We start from the raw sequence: 15,000 nt of genomic DNA on the forward strand, positions 1-15,000 counted from the left end.
ACACGAACGATAAGGCGATATTATTCGTCTCATCGCTGGCCTTCGAGATCTAAGCGAAGTATAAATAGAAGCGCGAAGCCACAGACGAGGTATCATCACAACTCGAATTAGACCATCGAAATCATGGCTAAGAAGCCTCAGCTGTTCATCTTCCTCTTCAATCTCCTGCCTCTCCTTCTCCTCCTCCTAGGAGAGGCCAAGGCGACGCTGTACCAAGACTGCGGTAAATAATTTTGTTGTTTTGCTGGTTAAAGAGACGCAGATAAATGGGTGAGAGAGAGAGAGAGAGAGAGAGAGAGAGAGAGAGAGAGAGAGAGAGAGAGAGTAGACTTTAAATAATTGAATAAGCAATCTTATTTCATTTTCATCCACCAAAATTCTGTCAAAAAATGCCTTCTGTATAGGTTCCTACAAATAAATACACAGCTAATCTGAACTACACCTACATGAAATACACAAAAGGTTCATACGCCTGCGAAATTAGATAACCAATTCACACACCCACACTGATTAGATAGCAATTTGTCGCATCTGCACAGAACAGATAGCTACTACATATCAAAAGCGTGATGGATAGCCTTTTCGTTTACTTACGCAAAACAGATATACCCATCACATGTGCATACAGAAGAGATGTTTCGTAAACTCAGTTACACAGTTAATTCTTATTATACAAAAAAATATGGGCTACTCCTAAGCTCTTCGTACTCCTACACATAACAGATAATAGAAAGAGCCTTTCCTTCCATCTTCAGAGTTTATTCACACGGCTACGGAGAATAGACTGCTAAGCTATTTAGACCTCCCACCCCCCACCCCACACACACAGAATTGATAGCCTCTTCTCTAGCACACAAAATGTTGTACAAAAAAATAATGTTTTGCGGTAGGGTACAACAAAGCTGGAAGAGAACATAAGCAATATATAATATACTATATATATATATATATATATATATATATATATATATATATATATATATATATGTGTGTGTGTGTGTGTGTATGTATATATATATATATATACATATATATATGTACATGTACATATATATGCAATATAAAAACACCGTACCGTGCTTCTAAGTAATAAGTAAAAGGATCCACAGTAATATTCTTGTTTCTACAAACATATTTCGTCTTGATAAACAAGAATATTACTATGGATTTTCCTGTATATATATATATATATATATATATATATATATATATATATATATATATATATACAGTTCTTCCACGGGACAGCAAACCTCCGCCAAGACTGAGCCATCCGCAGCAAACGACACCCCCAACCTTCCCCCTTCTCACCCCCTGCTTAACCTGTTTTGGTGAAATATTCGCCAAAATTCTCACAACATTTTGCGTATAACCTCAAACGAACAAAACAAACATAAGTTAAGAGGAGAAGACATAGAATTGGAGTTTTAACCCCGAAATAAATGTCGGAACTGCACAGCTACTAAAATTGCGTCAGCTACTAAAATTACGTCTGAGGCTATGTGAGAATTATGACGCAAAAGGGTTTCCCGTGGAAAGATAAGCGCTTGGTGATAAGGAGGTTTCCATCCTAGCCGACCCATTGAACCTTATCTCAAAGGACATGTCAGTAATGTTTTCCATTAGCCAGCTTTTCGAGAGTCACTCCAAGTTTATTTTTTGTCTTTTGTATTTAATCACTCATTATTTTTTTATTAATTTCCACATTCACGTTTCACATTTTCATTATTATTATTATTATTATTATTATTATTATTATTATTATTATTATTATTATTATTATTATTATTATTATTATTATTCATAAAAATCTCATAACAACATGAGACACTAAAATAGTGAAGAAATTATTATTATTATTATTATTATTATTATTATTATTAATTATTATTATTATTCACAAAAATCTCATAATAACATGAGTCACTAAAATAGTGAAGAAATTCATAGTGGTGTAGATGTAAGTACATTATTATTATTATTATTATTATTATTACCAGGATCTGAGGATAAAATCATCTCCTTTGAAATGGTGGACTGTGACAAGCCTCCTTGTATAGTGCGTCGACCAACCACACAGTATATCAACATAACCTTCGAAGCAGGTAAAGAGTATTCACTTAGCACCTGTGTATTCAGGTAAATTTATAAAAACTGAAAAAAAAAAAAAAAATAGTAATCAAAGTCAGTCAAGAAAACAGTTTTCTGAGTTTATCTTCAATTGAGTTTTATTTTGCAAAATGCTTCTTAATATCTCTCATTATTTTTTTTTTTAGGACTTTTCTAACTAGATCTGACACCTTTGTCAACCTATGTATCGTCTCTATTAAATATAACTTACAAGATTTTTGTTTCGAATACCGATGAAATGTCGCTATTTGCTAAAATTATCTTGTCTGTGAAAAGTTCCAAATATTCTGTTTTTTTACTTATCAGATTTTTCTGCTGACCAAAAATTACATCTGTCTACTTACAACACTACTTTGATTACCAAAATCGTTAATTTGCTATATTCATCAAAGACTTTCCATTGAGTCAAGTAAAAGTTTCCATGCTTACAAGAGATATCCTTTTCAAACTCAAAAAAATTGCTGCTGACCAAACTTTTCTTTATTTTTTCTGAAAATATTTCACTGCTAATCAAAAATGTCCTTTAGCCATTGGAAAAACCGGTATTCAAAAATTTAATTTACGCCATAGCAACATTTGTTGGCTTACTAAATATTTACTTTCCTTATGGCCGGGTTTTCTTGCTTACGAAACCTGCATTTTGTTTACAATCAACATCATTTGTTACCAATGTTTTGCTTTGCTAAATAAAAGGATTTTCCTATCTCATAAAAATTCTATGTCGCTTCACAAAATTATTTTCTAACTAAAAATCTCCTTTGTTAAATTACAAAATATCAGAGATAAATGTCTTGCCAACCAAAGCTCTCCTTTGTCCAAACAAAACGTCAGAGACGATATGTCTTGCTAACCAATAATCTCCTTTGTCTTATCACAAAACATCAGAGGCGAAATGTCTTGCTAACTACAAATGTCCTTTGTCTAATCACAAAATATCAGAGAAGAAATGTCTTGTTAACCGAAAATATCCTTTGTCTAATCACAAAACATCAGAGAAGATGTGTCTTGCTAACCAAAAATGTCCTTTGTCTGATTACAAAGGATCAGAGAAGAAACGTCTTGCTAACCAAAAATGTCCTTTGTCTAATTACAAAATATCCTTACTATTGAAAACTTGTTTATTACTACGAATTATAACTGTTCCAATCAGAATCCTCTTGATGACGAATTCTTCTTCTTCTTCTCCTTCCATCGACACAGAATCCGACGCAGAGTATTTGACCACAACGATCGAAGCTAAAATCGGTGGCATTCCCTTCCCCTGGCCTGGACCTGGGGGCTGTGATTTGCTCTTGTCAGGGGAATGCCCGCTCAGGACAGGAAACGAGTATTTCTACAGTGCCAAGATGCCCGTCCTTGAGGAATATCCTTCGGTCAGTGGGCCATAAACTGCTAAGTATTCTTTTTATTTTATTCTAAGAGGACAGTCATCCTCTGCCCTATTTACCGTTGACCGTCTCTCCTTTCTTCGCCTTTTCTGTAACTGATTCTTTCTATTCTCAAATACAAAGAGAAAAAGTATCTGCCCGTTAGTAATGCTTCTTGGTAATATCAGTAACTAATTACAACCAACGAAGGTTCCGCATCTCTCATTGTCTGTTTGTTTCAGATCAAAATCAATGAGAAAACGCACCAAGGAAAGTTTGATCTGCTGCAATTTCACGGAAATACGGAACGTGATGAATTATATATAAAAAAAGAAAAACTCCATGAAGGAAAGGGAAACGACGGGGTTTTGTCTTTATTAATGTGTGTATTATATATATATATATATATATATATATATATATATATATATATATATATATATATATATATATATAAAACATCAGCTACTTTGCAGTGATATATATATTATTTCTAATTGAGTACCACCTCCTCTCTCTCTGACAGGTGCTCGCGTACGTCACCTGGAGACTTCTGGACGAGGAGGAGAGAGTTCGATTCTGCGGTGTGCTGATCATCGACATCGTGTAAGGAATTCGGCTTCTGACCTCAGGGAAGAAGACACGACGCACCAATGAACGAATAATTCGAATAATTCTCCATTAGTCTTTTTATTGGCATTGGCTAATGCAGCCTCCCAAGCTTCCCTGGTCTTCCCTCTGCTAAGGTCAGATACCGACTGACGACTTTCTTTTACCCAGAGCCGTATATACCTTAACCTCGACCTAAAATAGCAGACGATGACATGCATGAGATTGTCCTCTATTTTGAAAGGAGGCGAACTATTTTATAACCCTGTACTTTACTAATCCTGGATCCTGTCTTCTCTTCTTCTCCCTTCGTCTCTTCATCAACGTGACGGTGTTAGTGACTAGAGGTAACCACAAGCAGTTTCTTTATAAAATCAATCTTTTAATTGACGTTGTTTTTCGAGCTGATCACTGAAGTAAGCATGCGTTGCAACAGTTATGGTCACTGACGTCGCCAGTGTTTCCTGGTGTCTCATTGATATTTATTTTTTTTCTTGTAACTTTTTTGTGTGTCTAATTATGTAAATGAACTTTGTCATAAACTCTATACGTATGTTGTTAGTTTCATTTGCCAACCTTCTGTAATCTGGAAAATATATTATATATATATAATTATATATACATAGCTATATATGTTGTATACATATGCATATATATTAATTTTATACAAAACTATGTATTTATTATATATGTTGTATATATTATTATATAATGTGTGTGTGGTGTGGTGTGTGTGTGGGGTGTGGTGTGTGTGTGTGTGTGTGTTTATTAATAAAAGGGCACAGAAGTTTTACATTTATGAGGCTAAAGAATTCATAGGTATCATGAAGACGCATTTCTCATGTATTTATTATTATTATTATTATTGTTGTTATTGTTATTGTTATTGTTATTATGGGCAGTGCCAGTAATCAGATACAGCGCAGGAATAGTGGAATGGATGAAGGCAGAACTTCGCAGCATAGACCAGAAAACGAGGAAACATATGATAATACACAAAGCACTACACCCAAGAGCAAATACGGATAGACTATACATAACACGAAAGGAAGGAGGGAGGGGACTACTAAGCATAGAGGACTCCATCCACATCGAGAACAGAGCACTGGGGCAATATATGAAGACCAGTGAAGACGAGTGGCTCAAGAGTGCATGGGAAGAAGGACTGATAAAAGTAGACGAAGACCCTGAAATATACAGAGACAGGAGAAAGACAAGCAGAACAGAGGAATGGCATAACAAACCAATGCACGGACAATACATGAGACAGACTAAAGAACTAGCCAGCGATGACACGTGGCAATGGCTACTGAGGGGAGAGCTCAAGAAGGAAACTGAAGGAATGATAACAGCGGCACAAGATCGGGCCCTAAGAACCAGATATGTCCAAAGAAAGATAGATGGAAATAACATCTCTCCCATATGTAGGAAGTGCAATACGAAAAATGAAACCATAAACCACATAGCAAGCGAATGTCCGTCACTTGCACAGAACCAGTACAAAAAAAGACATGATTCAGAGGCAAAAGCCCTCCACTGGAGCCTGTGCAAGAAACATCAGCTACTTTGCAGTGATAAGTGGTACGAACACCAACCTGAAGGCGTGATAGAAAACGATCAGGCAAAGATCCTCTGGGACTATGGTATCAGAACAGATAGGGTGATACGTGCAAATAGACCAGACGTGACGTTGATTGAGAAAATCAAGAAGAAAGTATCACTCATTAATGTCGCAATACCATGGGACACCACAGTTGAAGAGAAAGAAAGGGAAAAAATGGATAAGTATCAAGATCTGAAAATAGAAATAAGAAGGATATGAGATATGCCAGTGGAAATTGTACCCATAATCATAGGAACACTAGGCACGATCCCAAGATCCCTGAAAAGGAATCTGGAAAAACTAGAGGCTGAAGTAGCTCCAGGACTCGTGTAGAAGAGTGTAATCCTAGAAACGGCGCACATAGTAAGAAAAGTGATGGACTCCAAAGGAGGCAGGATGCAACCCGGAACCCCACACTATAAAAACCACCCAGTCGAATTAGAGGAATGTGATAGAGCAAAAAAAAAATAATAATAATAAAAATAATAATGATAATATCTCAGGGATTTGAAGAAACCAAATATTCTGGTTAATTATTCAAATAATCATTTAGTAAAAAAATATAAGATGTCAATAAATTAACTAACATAATAAACAGGCTAATAGGTGAAACATATCTTGGTTTCTTAAAAGACAAATCAGTATTGTTAAACCAACAATAACACATTGTATCTTGTGTGGAGAACACTGCACACAAAAAATTAATCTAAAAGAAAAATTTAAAAAAATCTCTGTGTGTGACGTCAATATCTGAGGACAAGGTCCACTTTACATGTGAACATAAACAGGACCTTGTGAAGCAGTTGTTGCCGAGCAAAAACCACTGATAGAAACACTAGTGTCTTTTCATCACGATTTTTCAATATCTATTATTATTATTATTATTATTATTATTATTATTATTATTATTTATTATTATTATTATTATTATTATTATTATTATTATTATTATTCAGTAGGTGAAACCTATTCATATGGAATAAGCCCACCAGAATTTCAAGCTTCCAAAGAATACGGTGTTCATTAGGAATAATTAAGAGGGAGTAAAAGTGATGTACAGAAAGAGGAGATCCCACTTATCAAAAAATAATAATAATAAATTGATAAATATATTCATGGTAAATTTAAGTCCTTGTGAGAAAAATACATTTTTATGTCAAATACATTCTGCGCGTTTTAGGTAACATTCGCCTCGAGTAAGTCTAGCTTTAAGAGGTTCTACAAAATATGAATTAAAACATGAATTAAAAACTATCTTGCGATAAAAATCCTGCAGCCATTTTAATCAGGTCAAAATCCGAAAACGACATTAGTCATTTTTATAGATTGGTTGAAAATTCTTCTTATTATGACAACAGAATCACATTCAAGAGTGATGCTGTAATGATTTTGCACACATCAATATATATACATATATACATACATATACATGTATACACACACACACACACATATATATATATATATATATATATATATATATATATATATATATATATATATTACTCACTATGTACGTAGGTAACAACATGCGTCTCTGTATGTGTGTGGGAAATGACACTTTTCATATATTTCATCATTTTTATTCATATCTAATTTTTACGAGTTTCATTCTTTTATTTTTATTATTATTATTTTAATTCCCATGTACGTAGATAACAACATATGCATGTGTGCGCCTGTGCGTGTGTGTGTGTGTGTGTGTGTGCGTATCTCACTCCGTTTCAGAAGAACGATAAGGCAATATTATTCCTCTCATCGCTGGCCTTCGAGATCTAAGCGGAGTATAAATAGAAGCGCGAAGTCACAGACGAGGTATCATCATCCCATCTCGAATTAGACCTTCGAAAACATGGCTAAGACGCCTCAGCTGTTCATCTTCTTCAATCTCCTACTTCTCCTTCTCCTCCTCCTTGGAGAGGCCAAGGCGACGCTGTACTAAGACTGCGGTAAATAATTTTGTTTTGCTTGTTAAAGAGACGCAGATAAATGAGAGAGAGAAAGAGAGAGAGAGAGAGAGAGAGAGAGAGAGAGAGAGAGAGAGAGAGAGAGAGAGAAAGGGTAGACTTGAAATAATTAAATAAGCAATCCTATTTCATTTTCATCCACCAAAATTCTGTCAAAAAATGCCTTCTGTATAGGTTCCTACAAATAAATACACAGCTAATCTGTACTACACCTACATGAAATACACAAAAGGTTCATACGCCTGCGAAATTAGATAACCAATTCACACACCCACACTGATTAGATAGCAATTTGTCGCATCTGCACAGAACAGATAGCTACTACATATCAAAAACATGATAGATAGCCTTTTCGTTTACTTACGCAAAACAGATATACCCATCACATGTGCATACAGAAAAGATGTTTCGTAAACTCAGTTACACAGTTAATTTTTTTTATACAAAATTACATGGGCTACTCCTAGGCTCTTCGTACTCCTACTCATAACAGATAATAGAAAGAGCCTTTCCTTCCATCTTCAGAGTTTATTCACACGGCTACAGAGAATAGACTGCTAAGCTATTTAGACCTCCCACCCCCCCGACACACACACAGAATTGATAGTCTCTGCCCTAGCACACAAAATGTTGTAAAAAAAATAATGTTTTGCGGTAGGGTACAACAAAGCTGGAAGAGAACATAAGCAATATATAATATATGTTATATATATATATATATATATATATATATATATATATATATATATGTGTGTGTGTGTGTGTGTGTGTGTGTGTGTGTGTGTGTGTGTGTGTGTGTGTGAGATATAAAAACACCGTACCATGCCTTAAGTAATCAGTAGAAGGATCCACAGTAATATTCTTGTTTGTTTCTACAAACATATTTCGTCTTGATAAAACAAGAATATTACTGTGGATTTTTCTGTATATATATATATATATATATATATATATATATTATATAAATAAATATGTATATATATATATATATATATATACAGTTCTTCCACAGGACAGCAAACCTCCGCCAAGACTGAGCCATCCGCAGCAATCGACACCCCTAACCTTCCCCCTTCTCACCCCCTGCTAAACCTGTTTTGGTGAAATATTCGCCAAAATTCTCACAACATTTTGCGTATAACCTCAAACGAACAAAACAAACATAAGTTAAGAGGAGAAGACAAAGAATTGGAGTTTTAACCCCGAAATAAATGTCGGAACTGCACAGCTACTAAAATTGCGTCAGCTACTAAAATTGGGTCAGCTACTCAAATTACGTTAGAGGCTATGTGAGAATTATGACGCAAAAGGGTTTCCCGTGGAAAGATAAGCGCTTGGTGATAAGAAGGTCTCCATCCTAGCCGACCCTTAGAATCTTATCTCAAAGGACATGTCAGTAATGTTTTCCATTAGCCAGCTTTTCGAGTCCCTCCAAGTTTATTTTTTGTCTTTTGTACTCATTCACTCTTTTAGTTCTTACATTAATTTCTGCAGTCACTTTTCACCTTTTCATTATTATTATTATTATTATTATTATTATTATTATTATTAATTATTATTATTATTATTCATAAAAATCTCATAACAACATGAGACAATAAAATAGTGAAGAAATTCATAGTGGTGTAGATGCAAATACATTATTATTAATATTATTATTATTATTATTATTATTATTATATTATTATTATTATTATTATTATTATTATTATTACCAGGATCTGAGGATAAAATCATCGCCTTTGAAATGGTCGATTGTGACAAGCCTCCTTGTATAGTGCGTCGACCAACCACACAGTATATCAACATAACCTTCGAAGCAGGTAAAGAGTATTCACTTAGCACCTGTGTATTCAGGTAAATTTATAAAAACTTTATAAAAAAAAATAGTAATCAAAGTCAGTCAAGAAAACAGTTTTCTGAGTTTATCTTCAATTGAGTTTTATTTTGCAAAATGCTTCTCAATATCTCTTATTATTTATTTACTTTTTTAGGACTTTTCTAACTAGATCCGACACCTTTGTCAACCAAGGTATCGCCTTTATTAAATATATCTTACAAGATTTTTGTTTCGAATACCGATGAAATTTCGCTATTTGCTAAAATTATCTTGTCTAGTGAAAAGTTCCAAATATTCTGTTTTTTTACTTATCAGATCGTTCTGCTCACCAAAAATTACATCTGTCTACTTACAACACTACTTTGATTACCAAAATCGTTAATTTGCTATATTCATCAAAGACTTTCCATTGAGTCAAGCAAAAGTTTCCATGCTTACCAGAGACATCCTTTTCAAACTCAAAAAAATTGCTGCTGATCAAAATTTTCTTTATTTTTTCTGAAAATATTTCACTGCTAATCAAAAATGATCTTTAGCCATTGGAAAAACCGGTATTCAGAAATTTAATTTGCCCCATAGCAACATTTGTTGGCTTACTAAATATTTACTTTCCTTTTCTTGCTTACCAAACCTGCATTTTGTTTACAATCAACATCATTTGTTACCAATGTTTTGCTTTGCTAAATAAAAGGATTTTCCTATCTCATAAAAATTCTATCTCGTTCCACAAAATTATTTTCTAACTAAAAATCTCCTTTGTTTAATCACAAAATATCAGAGACGAATTATCTTGCTAACGAAAAGTCCTTTGTCTAATCACAAAACATCAGAGAAGAAATGTTTTGCTAACCAAAAATGGCCTTTGTCTAATCACAAAACATCAGAGACAAATGTCTTGCTAACCAAGAAAATTTCCTATGTCTTATCACAAAACATCAGAGAAGAAATGTCTTGCTAACCAAAAATGTCCTTTGTCTAATCACAAAACATCAGAGAAGAAATGTCTTGCCAACCAAAAATGTCCTTTGTCTAATTACAAAATATCCTTACTTTTGAAAACTTGTTTATTACTACGAATTATAACTGTTCCAATCAGAATCCTCTTGATGACGAATTCTTCTTCTTCTTCTCCTTCCATCGACACAGAATCCGACACAGAGTATTTGACCACAACGATCGAAGCTAAAATCGGTGGCATTCCCTTCCCCTGGCCTGGACCTGGGGGCTGTGATTTGCTCTTGTCAGGGGAATGCCCGCTCAGGACAGGAAACGAGTATTTCTACAGTGCCAAGATGCCCGTCCTTGAGGAATATCCTTCGGTCAGTGGGACATAAACTGCTAAGTATTCTTTTTATTTCCATTCTAGGAAGATTCCTCATCCTCTGTCCTATTTACCGCTGACCGTCTCTCCTTTCTTCGCCTTTTCTGTAACTGATTCTTTCTATTCTCAAATACAAAGAGAAAGAGCATCTGCCCGTTAGTAATGTTTCTTGGTAATATCAGCAACTAATTACAACCAACGAAGGTTCCGCATCTCTCATTGTCTGTTTGTTTCAGATCAAAATCAATGAGAAAAGGCACCAAGGAAAGTTTGATCTGCTGCGATTTCACGGAAATACGGAACGTGATGAATTATATGAAAAAAAGACAAACTCCACGAAGGAAAGAGAAGCGACGGGGCTTTTGTCTTTATTTATGTGTGTATTATATATATATTATTTCTAATTGAGTACCACCTCCTCTCTCTCTGACAGGTGCTCGCGTACGTCACCTGGAGACTTCTGGACGAGGAGGAGAGAGTTCGATTCTGCGGTGTGCTGATCATCGACATCGTGTAAGAAATTCGGCTTCTGACCTCAGGGAAGAAGACACGACGCACCAATGAACGAATAATTCGAATAATTCTCCATTAGTCTTTTTATTGGCATTGGCTAATGCAGCCTCCCAAGCTTCCCTGGTCTTCCCTCTGCTAAGGTCAGATACCGACTGACGACTTTCTTTTACCCAGAGCCGTATTTACCTTAACCTCGACCTGAAATAGACGGACGATGACATGCGCGAGATTGTCCTTTATTTCGACAGGGGACGGACTATTTCATAACCCTGTACTTTACTAATCCTGGATCCTGTCTTCTCTTCTTCTCCATCGTCTCTTCATCAACGTGACGGTGTTAGTGACTTGAGGTAACCAGCGGCAGTTTCTTTATAAAGTCAATCTTTCAATTGACGTTGTTTTCGGGCTGATCAACAGTTATGGTCACTGATGTCGCCACTGTTTCCTGGTGTCTCATTGATATTTATGTTTTCTTCATTTTCTTGTAACTTTTTTTTGTCTAATTATGTAAATGACCTTTGACTTAAACTCTATATGTATGTTGCTAGTTTCATTTGGCAAACCTTGTGTAATCTGGAAAATATAATCATGTATATACATATATATATATATAATATATATATATATATATATATATATATATATATATATATATATATATATATATATATATATATATTACACCCCCTTTATTCCCTAAACTACACAAACTGGGAACTCTTACCTGTTGCCAACGGTGCCCTGTCTGTAAGATGTCACGAGGCTTATTAAGACTGCGTAAATATACAAAAATATCATTTATTTCCCAAAGCAATTGGTTATAACAAAGAACAAAATGATTAACAAGTCATAATGGCACAAATACCCAAATCTGCCCATAAAGAAAACTAATAAGATAACATTCTACCTTCAGGACTAAGGTTACACTCTCAAACCCCAAACAAGTCACATTGTCTAGTATTAGTCAGTTAGAGAATCCCATTCCTAATCAACCATGGAAACGGACCCATCTTTTCGATGGGGCGTTTTCTCCCGACACTTAGAGCAACCGCTTGTTCTCCAAGCTTTCTTTGCATAAAGAATGCGTCTTCCACAAGTACCCTGAACCAGTAGGCCTGTAATACGCGTACAAACGAATGCACATGCCTCGCAAACGGGGAACGACCTCTGAGACAAGTTGCTTGTTCAGCAAATACCATTCTCTCCCCTGTGAACTTTGCAGTGTACCACCCCTTGTCTCTAGGCGAGCAGAGCTATGTGACTTTATTATTATATAAAACACTTTAAACATATTATTAGCCATTCCCCCCCTCTCTCTCTCTCTCTCTCTCTCTCTCTCTCTCTCTCTCTCTCTCTCTATATATATATGTATATATATATATATATATATATATATATATATATATTGTAAACATATGTATGTATATATATACGGTTATTTATATATGTATATGTATATATATATATATATATATATATATATATATATAGTATATATATATATATATATATATATATAGTATATATATATATATGTATATATGTTAATAAAAGGGCACAGAAGTTTCACATATATGAGGCTAAATAATTTGTCATAGTATCATGAAAACGTGGATTTCTCATGTATTTATTATTATTATTATTATATTATTATTATTATTATTATTATTATTATTATTATTATCATTATTATTATTATTATTATTATTATTATTATTTTATTATTATTAATTATTATTATTAATTATTCAGAGGATGAACACTATTCATATGAAACAAGCCCATCAAAGGGGCCATTGGCTTGAAATTCAAGCTTCCAAAGAAGATTTATTACGGTGTTTAGTCGAAAGGAGCAGAGAAAGAGGAGATCAGCTATTAGAAAAACAAACGGAGGAGATTGATAATAATAACTCATACCTAAAAACAGAAATAGCACATCAACTTGATACTTAACTTCTGTGCACTCTTACCATAATCTTTACAGAGTCTGTAACAACAAGAAACGTCTATTTTTACAATAGTTTCCGCATTAATCGTTCCCCTAACATTACGCTTTGATTTCTGCAAAACATGTGCTAGGCTAGAAGTATACAGGGTCCTCTTCTATTATATTTCTCTATTTAATCCGAGGATCCCCTCAGGAATCGCAGACATCTGTGCGCTCTCTCTCTCTCTCTCTCTCTCACACACACACACTCCTGACAAGACTAGATATATCAAAATCTAACCCGACCTAATAGAAGCCTTTAAATTTCATTTCGACTGGGTAAATAGACACTGGATCACCCAGCTTCTCTTTAGGTAAATAGACAAAAATAGTCCATTGATTTGTCTCGCTATAATTATTGTTTATTTTTTCTGGAACGTAATGGCAATGAGGTATTGTAATATGTTTGGGTTATTGATAATCTCTCTCTCTCTCTCTCTCTCTCTCTCTCTCTCTCTCTCTCTCTCTCTCTCTCTCCTTAATCTCAACGACACTAGGGTGTAGCTCTACGAGACTCGTTCATCTTGCTACGTAAGCGAAAGCTACATCACTAACTTTTTCTTTTCTTTTTTCGTGTTATACATAAGTGGTTTGTCACGCCTTGTGGCAGCACCTTTCCTGAGAAGTCCCTGGCCTCCTCCTCCTCCTCCTCCTCCTCCTCCTCCTCCTCCTCCTCCTCCTCCTCCCTTTTTTTCATATATATTATTTGGACGGCACATAATACGCCGACTGTCAGCATCTCTTCTCTTCATCATCTCTTTTCCAATCACCGCGATGAGTAGCAGTTGCCAGAGTTGAAAAGTCCTAAAATTCACGATTTTCAGTAAGAAAATGAGAGATTTATATCAGTCTGCCTGCGTTCAAATCTTCAAATTCGCGATTTCCAGTAAGAAAACGAAATGTTTATGTCTGCCTGCGATAGAATTCTCAAATTCACGATTTTCATTAAGAAAATGAAAAGACTGTTTTTGTTTGTTTGTTTCGGTCTGCCAGATTTAAAAAATCCTCAAATTCACGATTTTCAGTAAGGAAATGAAAGAAATGAAAGATCTATATCAGTCTGCCTTCGTTCAATTTCTCAAATTCACGATTTGTGTTAGAAAATGAAAGGACTGCATCAGTCTGCCAGGGTTAAATGCCTCAAATTCACGATTTTCAGTAAGAAAAAATTTAAGATTTATATCAGTCTGCCTGGGTTAAATGCCTCAAATTCACGATTTTCAGTAAGAAAAAATTTAAGATTTATATCAGTCTGCCTGGGTTAATGACCTCAATTCACGATCAGTAAGAAAATGAAAGGACATCAGTCCACCAGGGTTTAAATCCTCAAATTCAGCCAGTAAGAAAAAATTTTAAGATTATATCAGTCTGCCAGGGTTAAATGCCTCAAATTCACGATTTTCAGTAAGAAAAAATTTAAGATTTATATCAGTCTGCCTGGGTTAAATGCCTCAAATTCACGATTTTCAGTAAGAAAATGAAAGGACTGTATCAGTCCACCAGGGTTAAATCCCTCAAATTCACGATTTTCAGTAAGAAAAGATTTAAGATTTATATCGGTCTGCCTGGGTTAAACTTCCCAAATTCACGATTTTGTGTAAAAAAAAAAAAAAAAAAAAAAAAATTATATCAGTCTGCCTGGGTTAAACTTCCCAAATTCCCG

At 34.7% G+C, this 15,000-nt stretch overlaps 3 protein-coding genes across 5 annotated transcripts in view; 2 read left to right on the forward strand and 1 right to left on the reverse strand.

Moving 5' to 3' along the window:
* Positions 1 to 15,000, reverse strand: part of LOC135196464 (retinol dehydrogenase 13-like) — a 152,690-nt gene that overhangs the window by 88,526 nt on the left and 49,164 nt on the right. The window lies entirely within an intron of this gene.
* Positions 66 to 4,660, forward strand: LOC135196457 (NPC intracellular cholesterol transporter 2-like). Its single transcript, XM_064223301.1, has 4 exons — positions 66 to 223; positions 2,001 to 2,105; positions 3,331 to 3,503; positions 4,024 to 4,660. Exons 1-4 carry the CDS (start codon positions 124 to 126, stop codon positions 4,105 to 4,107), a joined length of 462 nt encoding a protein of 153 aa, XP_064079371.1. The 5' UTR covers positions 66 to 123; the 3' UTR covers positions 4,108 to 4,660.
* Positions 7,513 to 11,889, forward strand: LOC135196099 (NPC intracellular cholesterol transporter 2-like). The gene is made up of 4 exons (XM_064222554.1): positions 7,513 to 7,658; positions 9,395 to 9,499; positions 10,663 to 10,835; positions 11,271 to 11,889. The coding sequence occupies exons 2-4, from the start codon at positions 9,424 to 9,426 to the stop codon at positions 11,352 to 11,354; spliced, it is 333 nt and encodes a 110-aa protein (XP_064078624.1). The 5' UTR covers positions 7,513 to 7,658; positions 9,395 to 9,423; the 3' UTR covers positions 11,355 to 11,889.

Source organism: Macrobrachium nipponense, chromosome 17 (assembly GCF_015104395.2).
Source record: "Macrobrachium nipponense isolate FS-2020 chromosome 17, ASM1510439v2, whole genome shotgun sequence".
Taxonomy (NCBI): domain Eukaryota; kingdom Metazoa; phylum Arthropoda; class Malacostraca; order Decapoda; family Palaemonidae; genus Macrobrachium; species Macrobrachium nipponense.

What these genes read in the sequence shown, in the direction of transcription:
- LOC135196457 (XM_064223301.1), top strand. Translation starts at nt 124, where the DNA reads ATGGCTAAGAAGCCTCAGCTGTTCATCTTCCTCTTCAATCTCCTGCCT. An exon ending in CAACATAACCTTCGAAGCAG is followed by an intron (nt 2,106 to 3,330) that starts GTAAAGAGTATT and finishes CCATCGACACAG; the next exon opens with AATCCGACGCAGAGTATTTG. An exon ending in TCCTTGAGGAATATCCTTCG is followed by an intron (nt 3,504 to 4,023) that starts GTCAGTGGGCCA and finishes TCTCTCTGACAG; the next exon opens with GTGCTCGCGTACGTCACCTG.
- LOC135196099 (XM_064222554.1), top strand. Translation starts at nt 9,424, where the DNA reads ATGGTCGATTGTGACAAGCCTCCTTGTATAGTGCGTCGACCAACCACA. An exon ending in CAACATAACCTTCGAAGCAG is followed by an intron (nt 9,500 to 10,662) that starts GTAAAGAGTATT and finishes CCATCGACACAG; the next exon opens with AATCCGACACAGAGTATTTG. An exon ending in TCCTTGAGGAATATCCTTCG is followed by an intron (nt 10,836 to 11,270) that starts GTCAGTGGGACA and finishes TCTCTCTGACAG; the next exon opens with GTGCTCGCGTACGTCACCTG.